This window comes from Hevea brasiliensis, chromosome 14 (genome assembly GCF_030052815.1).
Source record: "Hevea brasiliensis isolate MT/VB/25A 57/8 chromosome 14, ASM3005281v1, whole genome shotgun sequence".
Taxonomy (NCBI): Eukaryota; Viridiplantae; Streptophyta; class Magnoliopsida; order Malpighiales; family Euphorbiaceae; genus Hevea; species Hevea brasiliensis.
In genome coordinates, this window is record NC_079506.1 from 89205026 (window position 1) to 89218823 (window position 13798).

A 13798-nucleotide genomic window follows, 5' to 3' on the forward strand; every position below is an offset into this window, starting at 1 on the left:
CAAGAAATCCAAACCCAAACCCAGGAGCCCTAACCCTAAAGAACCAGAAAATCCTTCTCCATGCACCCACCTAGCCGACCTAACTATAATACAGCCAATAATTTCATAAGAATAACAATGTACTTAATGGTGACATATATATCAAGTCAGAGCAGAAAATTAAACCAATTAAATTCCGAGGCCACACTATAGATTTCAGTGGTCACAACCTAAAATGCACATAAATATTTAGAATTTTTAAAACACAACACGTTAATCTATATACATGATACTTCGTTTCTTGCTTGCATACATGTTAAAGGAAACACACATTAACAATCAAGAAATGGAACCTAAAGCCACCACCCAAATGCGCATCATCTTCTCCATTGTCTCCTTCTTCTCTCTGTTGCCATCTTTAATGGCTGCAGCTTCATCTTCAAATAACATAAATTATATAACTGCTGTTTTCGGATTTGGAGACTCCACAATCGATGCAGGAAACAACAACTATCTTGCCACAGATACTCGCTCTGATCACCCTCCATATGGCGTAGATTTCCCTTTCCATATACCCACTGGGAGGTTCTCCAATGGGAAGCTACCAATAGATTTTATAGTCTCTTCATTAGCCCTCAAAGAATCATTGCCACCTTATCTTGACCCTAGACTCACCGATGAGGACCTCCTAACTGGAGCCAGTTTTGGATCAGCTGGCTCTGGTTTAGATCCCTTGACAGCACAATCTTCTAATGTGCTTAATATTTCAACTCAGTTAGATTTGTTTGATCGAGCTTTGAGAAGGATAAAGGGATTAGTTGGTGACAGGAGGGCTAGCTTTATAGTGGAAAATGCTTTATTTTTCTTTAGTATTGGGAGCAATGACTTGCTGTTTAACTTCTATGATTCGCCTGCAAGAACATCAGAGTTTACAATTTCAGGTTACCAAGATTATCTGCTCCAGAACCTTGAAGCTGCCATTCAGGTGCTTACCCTTTTCTTGATATCCAACTATAGGAGTGCAAATGAGTCACATACTGCTTGAAAAATACTCGAAATCGACTCGATTAAAGTTTGAAAAACTTAGCTAATCGAGTTCAGTTAGCATAATGCTCGACTTAAGCGACTTGTGAGCCTAATCGAATTTATTTTAAAATTACACTTTTATCTTTATATATTGATATATATATTTGAAAAAAAGAAGTTGATCAATCTCTAATTAAGTTCAACTTAGCTTATTTGAGATTCTATTTAATATTCTAAACTTATATTTTATATAGTTATTAAATTGAGCTTGAGCTTTTCAAATATTTCATTGAGTGAGATCGAACTTTTAAAACTAATCTCAATCGAGTAAAGTCAAGTTTTGAATTTTAAAATTATATAAAATTCAAACTTGACACTGTATTGAATCAATTTACCTCGATTACATTTACACTCATAACTATTTATGTTTAAGATTTTATTTATAGTTGTAATTAATTAAGTGAAGCTCGAATATTTCAAATATCTTTATCAAATCAAGATCAAGCTCGAACAAATCAAGTTGAATTTCAAATTTTAAAATTGAGTCGATCTGTAGGTTGACTATATGGACTCATGACATTTACAGCTCTAATTTCTTTGGACCATTTTAATGTTGCCATGATTTTGCATTTCTTGCTGGTTGTTCCTCCCTACTGCGTGTTGTTGGTCTTGTTTGTTCCTGTATAGTATAATTTCCATGCTTTTTCACCTAAGCATACTTCGTTCTAAGTTAGTGTATTGGACAGGTATGATAACCAAGTCTTAGTCAAATGCTGTGCGTTAAAATTTTTCAGAATTTTTATTAATAAAATTCATCTTGCTTATAAAAAAAATCTTCTACGTTAATGAGTATTTACACTGTTTCAATGGGTACAGAGACTGTACAATAGAGGAGGGAGAAGGTTTGTAGTGACGAGTCTGTCACCCATTGGGTGCCTGCCATTAGAAGTGACTCTATTTAGCAATACATCTCAACGTATGTGTGTGCAGCAGCAGAACAATGACAGTATTGCTTATAATGTAAAGCTTCAACTCTTAGCCTCAAGATTGGAAACTCAAGTACTCCAAGGTTCCAAGGTTGCCTATTATAACGTATATAATCCCATGGAAGACTTCATTTATAACCCCAATAAGTATGGTGAGAATTTTTTTTTTTTTTCTTACACTGATTAACAAAAAAATTTGATTTAACAGAGAACTTAAAATAATTTTCTTTTCTAATTAGATTAATACTGAAAATATTAAATTTTAAATTTAAATTTTTAAATTGAATAATTTTTAATTCGCCTTATTTAGGGTGATATTTTACTCTCAGGATTTAAGCAAACGCTTAAAGGTTGCTGTGGGACGGGGCTTGTAGAAGTTGGAAGTACATGCAATGTGACAACACCAATATGCTCAGATCGATCTGAATATGTATTCTGGGATGCTGTGCATCCATCACTAAAAACGTATAGATATCTTGCAGAAGTTGCTATCCTGACTGTGATTTCACATGTTCTTGGCCATTAGAATAATCAATCTAGTATAAATAATGGGAGAATGCTATATATAGATATGCCTTCTTCAATTTGGAAAGCTGATAGTGTTATCAGGATTATAGCCATATAAAGAATAAATTGCCTTGTTACCAAAATAATAATAAAATGGCCTCCTTCTCATGAGATTCTTGTGTATGAATTCTTAAAGAAATTATATTTGGTTACATTTGTTTCGAAAAAACAATTTACATATAAAAATTATTTTTTTATAAAAATTGTTTTCTAAGAAAATATTTTTTAGAAAATATTTTTTATTATTTAGTTAAAATATTAAACTAATAGTATGTGTTTATTTCATATATGTATAAGTGTTTTCGCGTTTTAATAAGATTGTCAAAATCTACAAGATGGATTCCTCTTTTGAACAAAGAAAAACATTTTTCTTAAAAATAGCATAATTTTCTCTTTGACCAAGAAAATATTTTTCATTTTGAGGAATCCAGACATACAAAAAATATTTTCTGCAAGTTATTTTTGGTTGTGCGATTATAATGTTAAACTAATGGTATGTATTTTACGTTATGTATATATAAATTTCTTTATATTTTAATAAAATTATCAAAATTTATAAAATAAAATAATCATATATAATATATATCTCTTTATTTAGGAATATACCCCTAAAAAATATTCTCTAAAATATGTCAAAGAAAATACTCCTATTACTTTTCTCTATAAAAGGCTAGGTAAGGATGGAAAGGGATTTGCTTTCTTGTGGTTCTCTTTTCTCTTCCCTTTCTATTATATTTTTACTATACTACTACCCTCTCTAATTTAAGCGTCGGATGGTCTTGTCATCAAGGACCATATTAGTGAAGCAATAATTTCAGGCTTTATCAATAAAAAATAATTTTGTCTTGAAAGGAAAAAATTATTTTTCTTAAAAATAACTTAATTTTATTTTCATTGACTTATTTTTCTAAGTGCTCCATGTACTAAAAAATAAGAAAAATATTTTTTTTTTTAAAATTGTTATGAAACAAACGGATATTAATTAGATGATCTAAACAGATAAGGAAATAAGATTTCTCATATTTGCATTTATAAATTCAATATGATGATAAAATCATCTCTAAGAATATAAATTCAGATAATTTCGTACTCATTTTGGCAGATGAAATCTTTTTTTTTTTCGTCTGAAAGATGAAATAGAGATTGCAGGGTTGAGTTGGGCATATCTTTATATTAAAAATTGTAGGGCAGGCATTTTGTTGCCCCAGCTCCGTCCGGTGATGCTTTGCGATGGCTATGGAGTTTCTCGTCTCTGTGGGCAAAGTGATTTGGGTGATTTTATTGTTTACTGAATTATAAATGTGAGTATGCGGTTCATTTTGTGCCTTTGCTCTATTTATAATCAGATGTTGATATATTTCTTCAATCCATTAATATGTATATGCATCACATGGAAGATTGGCCCCATGCAGGGATCCAACCCCAAATTCAAATTCATGCATTAATATGTACAGGGAAGATAGGCCCCATTGCTAATACAACTTGGCCCATAAATAAAGGATACCAACTATTACATTTTTCTTTTTTAATTTTATTGCCCCAATAAATTACCTTTCTGATTAAAAAAAAAAAATTGCCAACTATGGAAATGGCAATTAATAATAACTGCATATATTATTAATATAGAATTAAAATTAAAATTAATTTGAAAAGTATATTATTACTAATGTTTGATATAAAATTTATTTATAATAAATAAAATATTCTATATGATTATGCTATGTCAGAAATAAAAACATTTTTTAAATAAAAATTTCAATCCATAAATAAAGTTTTTCACTCAATTTAACAAAAATAATTGAGCCTAAATTGTTAAAATTAGAAATATTAAATTACTAAACTTAAAAATGTAGTGTAAAATCTTTTAAATTTTAAAATTTTGAATAGTAAAATCTTTTTAACTCTTAATAGTTGATTTATACAATTCAGAGTGACAATGATATAGACAATTTTCTTTCCTCTATATGACAATAGTAAAATTGACTATGATTTTCTTCATAGATCAATCATAAGAGAATTTCAGCTATACAGGATAATAAAATACTAAATGTATAGCATGTAATTAGAGAAATTTTACCTTTAAAAAACAACAATAATTGTCCATGTGATCGCTACTCTGGCTTATCCACATCAGCATGTTATTTATAAACTTATTAGTGAGGGTTAAAAAGATTTTATTATGAAAAATTTCAAAATTCAATGGTTTTATTTTACATTTTTTAATTTTAAAGATATTTTTATTATAATTCCTAAAATTTATGGTCAACTTTTAAAATCTATCCAAACATATATAAAAATTAATTCAATAATATTATAATTATTTTTGAAATTATAAGATTTTAAATTTAAATTTTAATTAAATAAATAAAACATAAAAATTGAAAAACTTTCAGTGTGAATCAAATTTTTCAAAGTCTAGTTAAATTAGTTATTAATTCAAGGCATGTCTCGTGTTGACTATAGAAGAGAAGGAGAGTCATTATCTAGCTAATTCAACTAAATTAGAAATATATATATATATATATATATATATATATATATATTCTAATGTGTAAGATTGAGGTTCCTTCCATATTATAGAGAAAAAAATTAATTTATTGAAGAAAGAGTAGAAGCCACATCAATAACCTTTATATTTATAAATTAATTTACTTTTGATTTTGTTGATATGTCAAGCTTTTTTTTTCTGTCTTTTATGGCATTGTGAATACTTTGTAAAACTTGGTTGGTGGATGGTCAACTTAGGTAGAAATTGCTTGTCAAAACATGTGCTTTAGAATCTTGATTCTAGCCACATCTGCTTTCTCCCTCTTTCAATATTATAATATATTGCAATTGACTACTACTCAACATAAGATTCCAATTGAATTAAATAAATAAGATTTATCATGCATTGCTAATTTGTTCTATGCATTTTGGTCTCTCATGGAAGTCTTCAAGCTCCATCTAATATTAAATGTGTAGTTATGTGCTTGTTGTTGGTTGATAGTCTAATACTTAAGGTTCAATTTTTAGAATTGGGGTTGTATAGTTTAAAATATATATATATGTATATATTATTTTAATTAATATTTAGAAAAACTATTTAATTGTTTTAAAATTCTTATAATTAAATCATTTTAAATTTAACTTTAAACTTATTTTTAATATTGTTTAATTAATATATATAAATAAAAAAAATTTTAATAACACTTTTAACAATAATATCAAATAGATTAATTAATATGGGTGTCTATTACACTTATTTTTTAAGAGAAATTAATTAATATTTCTAATAATCTCATTCCAAAAATTTAATAAAATTTATTGCAAAACATTATTACTCTAATAAAAATTTAAATTCGAAAATTTATAATTTTAAAGTCGACTCAATATCACTTAAATTAAAATTTAATGATATTAAAAGGCTTAATTTTTTTAATGCATAGATTTAATAAAAAAAATGGAAGCCATGTTTAAAAAAGCTGTTGATTTTATGGTCAATTAATGAAAATTTGATTTTCATGAATTTGTGAAAAAAGCAATCAAGTGCACGTGTAAAAGTGAAGACATAATATTGGTTATTGCAGCCACACGTGCATGTGCTCTCTCTTTATATAGTTTAGGTATACCTGTATTTTAGGTTTGCCTTTTTTAGTTCTAAAGTTCTTCTGTGACTTCTTCCATTAACAATTCATGTGTATATGAATGCTTTTGCTCATAGAATTTGAGAAATTTTATAACCATTAAATTACAAAAAAAATTGGGCTATACAAAATGTAACTTAAAGCAATCTTCTTCTAGAATCATTACTAAAATATGCAGATTATTAATATATAATGACTCAATTATTAAAAAAAAAAATTCACTAAAGTTTTAAGAGATTCTGATACCATATCAAAGTTATTTAACTTAAAAGTTTAAGTTTGTAAGTGATGATATTAAAAATAATTTTATATCTCTAATATAACATGAAGTTTAGAGAAATTAATTATCTGGATCTATAATGCTACTCCCTTTTCAAAATATTTTTATTAATAAATTAAAATTTTACTTTTGTAAAAATTCTTATTTCTAATACACTGCTCATGCAAAATCCATTAGATTTAGATCTGTTTGATATTACGGTTAGAACGGTTATTGAAAAAAATATTTTTGTAAATATATTAATTAGATACTATTAAAAATATAATTTAAAATTAAGGCCTACTGTGCTCCAAAAGGAGAATCCAAGTTTGATCATTGGAAAAAATGTTGTTGAGAGAGATAGTTACAAACTCTAAAGGGATTAATTTTTTCTGTAAATCGTAAAATGAATATAGAGGATATCCTGATTTATAAAAAAAATAATTTAAAACTAAATTTAATAAATTTTAATTATTAAAATACTAAAATAATAAAATAATATTTTTTAAATTATTTTATTTTTAATTTTTACTTAACAACAGTTTTAACCCTCTAATCACAGGATAGAGACTTAGATTTTAGAATACCTTAGCTTATGTTGAAATTTAATTAAACATTTTTATTAGAAAGCCTTCAATATATAAAATTTATAGGCGAGATTCTATATACGTACCTAAAAAAATTTTGGTTTACAGAACAATTATTTTTTTTTTTTTAAATTTCCAATTCAACAAAAAGAGTTGCACCTGCTAGATTCCCCCCTAATTGTTTAAACTACTTTCAAGGATTTCATTTTTTTTGTTCTTGGAAACAACAATATTGATTAATTAAATCAATTAACTTCTTGTGATCATATAGCTAGGTCTCTGCCCCTTCATGGAAACTAAAGGCTTTGAGAAGAAAATTTTAATTAGTGATTAATCTCCTAGATGTTCCCTAGATAAAACACATTTCATTTTTAAGGTACATTTGTCCAAATCCAGAATTACATATATATAGAGAGAGAGAGAGAGAGCAATGTCTGTCTTTTCCCAGTAATATATACATTTGCAGAGAGATAACAATAATTAATTAAAGGATTTTCAACAGGATGATTTGATTAATTATTTCAAGATCTTGTTCTTTTCAATTCTTCTTTTACTGGGAATTCTAGCTTTTGATATGATCATGCTAGAGTTTCCAAGACAAAGAAAGCCCTATATATATTCAACTCTGATAACAATACCCAGAATCCAATGTGTGTAGTTTGTGCACACAAACAACAAAAGAAGAAGATCAAAAGTATATAATTGACTAATAATTACCTCTAGTAATGTTCTGGTACAAATATGAGATGATCATATATTAAGCAACAAGTACCTCAAGATCTCACTTAGAATGTATTTTTTCTAGTTATTCATAGAGTCAGATCTAGAGTACTTGCCCATCTTGCATGCTTCCTACTTCCACCTTGTTCATCTTCCTGCTTCAACCCAATAAGCTTCGAAGATGAAGATAAACAAAGAGATAAACAACTATCAACTTCATTAACATCACTCTGCAAACCCTTCTCAATTCCATCTTTTTTTGTTACTTTCAGGGATAAGTTCAAATCCAAGTTGCAACAATCTGCATCCATAGTCTTCCTTTTTAGCCTGTTTTGTATTTCTTGAATTGTTCTCCAGGTCTTGTTAATGGAGCTATTATTCCTGAAACATTCTTCTTCTCCTTCATGTGTTCCTCTTTCTTGCAATTTGGTTATCAAGTTGAAATCCAACGAGTTTCTTTTACTTTCCATCTGCCAGGATCTGCGAAACGACACAAGCCCTTCGAGGGACTGATCATGAGTTCTGCTGATGGTGGTTTGTCCATTGTTATTGGACTTGGAATGATAATTAAGTGAATTATGACTGATATTGCATCCAAGAAATCTGTCTGAAACCGAACCATCATGTTTGCTTCTATTGAGTGGGGCTCCTCCTGATGATCCCAAGTAAGGGCCATAAATCTGGTGGTGCTCATGACCTTTCCAAGAAGCATCTCCATATCTGAAATGGAAAAAGAATTAACAATTTAACATATATAGCTTGTTACTTAGCACAAACATTAGAAGCTCAATTAATTTATCCTACCTTAAATTGGTAAAAGGCCTCTGATTGAAACCTTGTAGCATAGGAAGCTGGCGAAGTTTGAAGATATTGTGAGCACCTCCTTCAAATAAAAGCCCTTGCCCTGTGAAAAATTCTCTCCTAAGCTCAGAAAGAAGGTATAAAACCCAACAGAAAACAAAACCCTAATAATATATTAATTATCATAATTAATTTATGTCAGAAAGAGAATAATCACCTTGATTTGCATCATCAATCTTCTTGCTTCTATACATCTAACAAAACAACATTGAAAATTTGTACCCAAAAAAGAAACTAGATCAGATTGATCAACCCATAAATGATCACTGATTATTTTATATAAATTATGAAATTTTCCATACAGATTGAAATATATGTATACCTGAAGATGGCTCTTCACATGAGCTATGCTTAGGCCTTTGATGTTCATCAATTGAAGAACCAACTTTGGCGTTGCTCCTAAAACAACGATATATAATTAATTGCCACTATGTGATTAGTAAAAATTTCCTTAAATTGAACTAATTAAATCCCATTAATAAGTGAAAAACCCCAATTAAAAATCACAAAAAGGAAAGAAAATATATGTATAGTTGATGATCAAGTACTAACTCTCTTGCCCTCCAAGTCTTTCAACTGCATGAACAAAACAAAGATGGAGATCAGGCGTCCACCGGAGTCTTGGCATCTTCGAACGAATATATTGCCGGACAGATCTGGTAGCTTCTCTTTCCTTCTTTTCATTCTCTTCATCTGAGCTATTATTATTGCTTGTGGTGTCTCCTCCATTTCTTGGTCCGCAGCCGCAACTTTTGTCCACTTCCTCCTCCCCCTCCTCATCATCACCACCATCTTCGCCGACTTTCTTGTGAGAATAAATTGACTTGGAACCTTGAAAACTATCACTTCTATTCATCTTTTCTTAGCTGTCTTCAATTCCTTTATCATATCAATTCAAGAATATGAGAATAGAATCTCAAGAAACTGTAGTGATTAGAAAAGGAAATTTAATGGTAATCTTGGTTGTGTTAGAAATGACTTTGTGATGTTTCAGTTTTATATTTCCCTTACCTCACACAAGAAAAAGAAAAAAGAAGGCTTGGAAATTCTTTTTTAAGAGAGAATAAAAAGTTGATGATGATGATGATGATGATAAGCACTGTCAGAGACATATAAGACACTTGGAATTGAAAACCCTAGACCCTTAACAAATGGGGATACTCTTCTCAATCTGTCAATATATATCATATAATTTTTTTTTTATATTATATATTTATTGTTTTTTATATTTAGTTAATGAAGCATGCATGCATATAATATAATTTCACATGCATTAATGTATGTATGTATGATGTTCATATGATAATAACATTTATTTAACGTGTCTGATACGATACGATGATATATTTTCATTTAATAAAGTTTAAAAGCAAATTAAAAAAAATTAGAAAAAAAGAAAACTGTATATATTGATATTTAATTGTGGATGACATTCTCATTCTATAAAATGTGTAAATTAGATGACTAATTAATTGATTTTAAAATTTGAATTAAATGAGTCTTTTGAAATCCCATATAAGTTGTTAAGTATGCATGCGTAGCGGTTGTATATGATGAGAGGTTTTTCATAAAATTATCATGATTTTATCAAAATGTCAATTCCTATCTCTAAGTATTGGGTATGCGCGTTCTATCATTACGACAAAAAAAAGAAGACCTCGAGGGGTGAGCCCAATGAGTATCTCATGTGGCCTTGATTAAGGTTCGTGAGTGATTGGACATGCTCAAGAGCTTATCCTTCATGATCTTATATCAGTTTTTTTTAAAAAACAAAAAATTGAATTAAATGACTACTTTGATTCATATGTTGTCGAATTTCCATTGCTTTTTCATATGTTCACATTAATCATCATAAATTTAATATTGAATTTTACAAATTAAATAGTTTTGCTTCTAGAAATTGCATGTATAGTTATTATTTTTCTTATTATTGGAGGAGGGAGATTGATACAAAAGATTAGAAGAGCAACACTGTTTTCAATGGAGCTAATATGAGTTTGATAAAACAAAGTGCTAAAAAAATAGAGTAGAATTACAAAGAATTAAAGCCCTTAATTTCAATAATTTTTAAATAAATTTAACAGATATATATGATTAGAGTCTTTCAAATAAAAAGATCTGAGTCCATTAATTAATTAAATATTTTAAAATATTTTTAACACATTTTCATATGTGAATGTCCATTAAATTTGAAATATAAATAAATATAAATTTATTTTATATTATGTTAAAATATTTAATTAATAAATTAGTGAGGAGAATAAAAATTCAAATTCTAAATTTTTTAATCTAAAAAATTTTATATTATATCAAAAAATTTCTCAATTTAAAAGCTCAAACTTATTGCTGAAAGCCACAAAAATTATTTTATATATTTAACAAATAGAACATCATAAAAACAAATATACCCTAAAACCTCTTTAAATTCCTATAAAATGGCCAATAGCATAAAAGAAAAATTAAATTAAGGTGATAATCTCATATTCATACTTGCTTGTGACTATGCTATTAAAATAATTAAAAAAAAAGGTATATTTGTTCTCACAAATGGAGGGTTCGACCTAAAAATTATGAAATATTTATTAATTAAGATAAGCTATTATATATTTAATTGAATTTTAATTATACCTCGAATTCGATACTTAATAGTTTTAGAAATAATTTTAATATTAAAATTCAATAATAATGTAAAGATTATAAAAATATACATATTTTATTTATTAAATATAATTAAAAATTTTACAATTTTGACGTAGTTTCAATATAGACTACTAAAGTTAATTAAGGATATATATTTATTGCAAAGCTAGGCTGTCACTCACCCGCAAACTTGGGGGGGAAAAGGGCACTGTCCTTGCGTCGACAATCACGGACACAGGTCTTTGTCCCTGCGTAAAGACTCCTCCCTGTGCCCTCTCTTCTCAACAACCCTTTCTCTTTCCAGAAAAATTTTATAGTTCATATAAATTTAGTTTTTCTTCATTCAAATAAAAATAGTATTTTTGTGAAATAAAAAGAGTGAATTTTATTTTTATGTGAATGATAAATATATATATATATATATCAATATACTGAATAATTTCTTGTTTTTATATATTATTAATTATCATCAAATTTTTATTTAAATCAATTCATCATAAAATCAATATATATATATATAATGAGATTTATATATGGGACTCATAAATTTATATTTTAAATTCATAATAAATTAAATTTGTTGACATGCCTTGTCTCCATGTTTTTCCACACTATAATTAGGACAAAACCCACCTAACACCCCATGCAAAATATGACTTTCTTGGAGTATTTTTGTTGGTTATTTAACAGAGAATTTATAATTTGGTTTCAGAGTTTTACCTTATATTATATTTTAGTCTTTGAATTTTAAAAAATTAATTATTTAGTTCATAAGTTTTACATTATTTTACACTTTAGTTCTTAAATTTTAAGAAATTAATTATTTTGCCTTTAATTTTAAAATATAGAATAATTTAGTTTCTGTAATTTTAATATTTATAACAATTTCATCCAACGACAGAATGGCTAAATTATTCTATATATTAAAATTACATGGATTAAAGTGTGATATAATGTAAAATTTATGAACTAAATAATTAATTTCTCAAAATTCAGAGACTAAAATATAATATAGTACAAAACTCAGAGGCTATATAGTTAATTTTTCAAAATTCATGGACTATATAAATAATATAGGGCATAGGGACCAAATTGTATATTTCCTTATTTAATATGATTACTATATGGTCTTGGGTGGGCCACGTAATTAAACATGAGAATTTTTTTCAAGGAATTTCTACGTCAAATGTAAGCATATAGATGTATTTATTATAAATAATATTGTTCAATTTCATCTAAAAAATAAAATTTAAATGCTTTAAAACTCGAAATAACTCAAATTTCTTCATTTCCTACCATTCTAATTCTTCGTGATTACCAACAAAGTGGGTTTAAATGCATTTTGGATTGGCAATTGAGAAAATCGTTTAGTGTCAATTTTAGATTTTCATACTTGAAGTATTCAATAAATTAATATTGAAATTAATTCAAAAAATTAATAATTTATAATAATTATAACCTAAATATTAAAATTATATATATATATATATACACGGGAGATTGAAGATTTAAATCTAAATTTGCCGAGTGCTATACTTTTAGCAATTAAATCAAACTACAACTCTTTTACAGACGACTAATAATGAGATTGAAGCTCTGTTTATTTCATAGAAAATATTTTTCTATAAAATATTTCCTACATTCTTTAATATTTGGGATACTTAAAAAAATAGGTTAATGAAAAATATTTTCCTAATGAAAGAGGGAATTAAGTTATTTTAAAAAAAAATTACTTTCTCTTATGAAAAGAGAAATTTATTTTCTATTTTTTACATGTTAATAATATTATTAAAATGTGAAAAATATTTATATATATATATATGATATAATCGCATAAATTTAATATATTGTAATTAAATAATAAAAAATATTTTTGTAAATAAATTATTTTTTAAACAAACAATTATGTTTCTCCTTTTCAATTTATGGAATACTACAAGTTTTAGTTTTATTAAATAGTTTTATATATTCTGATTATATATGTATACGAATTAAAGCTAATATATTCCATCCTCGTGAATTAAAATATTAATCAAAATACATATATAAATTGAAAGGCCACATTGTTTTTATTGTTGAATCTCTTTATATGACATACATATAACCACTAACCAAAGCTTCCACTTTTCTTTAGCTAAAAATTACTTTCTCATCTTCACAAGGATCTTGACACCATTTCAAGGCCCTCCAAGAAATGAGTTTCTCAGAAAAAATTCATCCATATATATATATACACACTAGTGGTAGAATTAATGGCTATAAATGCCAAGAATGTTTAAAATTTATTTACAATTTGTTTGTTATAATTATTTGAGATTTAAAAAAAAAAATTGTTATCTCAACAATATTTTTTGAATCCTTTTGAATTTTAATTTAAATTTAATATGTTTTAGTCGTAAAAATTTTTAAAATAACAAAATAATTTTTAAATTATTATTTTTAATATCATTTAAATAATACTTTTTCAAAAAGCAATTTTAAAATCTCTATTAATAATTTAATTTTTTTTTGGCAAAATTGGTTGCTTGATTTACTTTGCCTAGCTAT

General features: G+C 26.9%; 2 protein-coding genes across 2 annotated transcripts; one reads left to right on the forward strand and one right to left on the reverse strand.

Moving 5' to 3' along the window:
• The first annotated feature begins 305 nt into the window (after positions 1–305).
• On the forward strand, positions 306–2669 carry LOC110649561 (GDSL esterase/lipase At2g40250-like). Its single transcript, XM_058135389.1, has 3 exons — positions 306–964; positions 1882–2143; positions 2321–2669. The coding sequence occupies exons 1-3, from the start codon at positions 326–328 to the stop codon at positions 2515–2517; spliced, it is 1098 nt and encodes a 365-aa protein (XP_057991372.1). The 5' UTR covers positions 306–325; the 3' UTR covers positions 2518–2669.
• A 5043-nt stretch (positions 2670–7712) lies between these two features.
• Positions 7713–9758, reverse strand: LOC110658806 (uncharacterized). The gene is made up of 6 exons (XM_058133759.1): positions 9623–9758; positions 9164–9490; positions 8934–9010; positions 8769–8805; positions 8555–8654; positions 7713–8470 (listed from the first exon to the last, which is right to left on the reverse strand). The coding sequence occupies exons 2-6, from the start codon at positions 9465–9467 to the stop codon at positions 7840–7842; spliced, it is 1149 nt and encodes a 382-aa protein (XP_057989742.1). The 5' UTR covers positions 9468–9490; positions 9623–9758; the 3' UTR covers positions 7713–7839.
• Positions 9759–13798: the final 4040 nt, after the last annotated feature.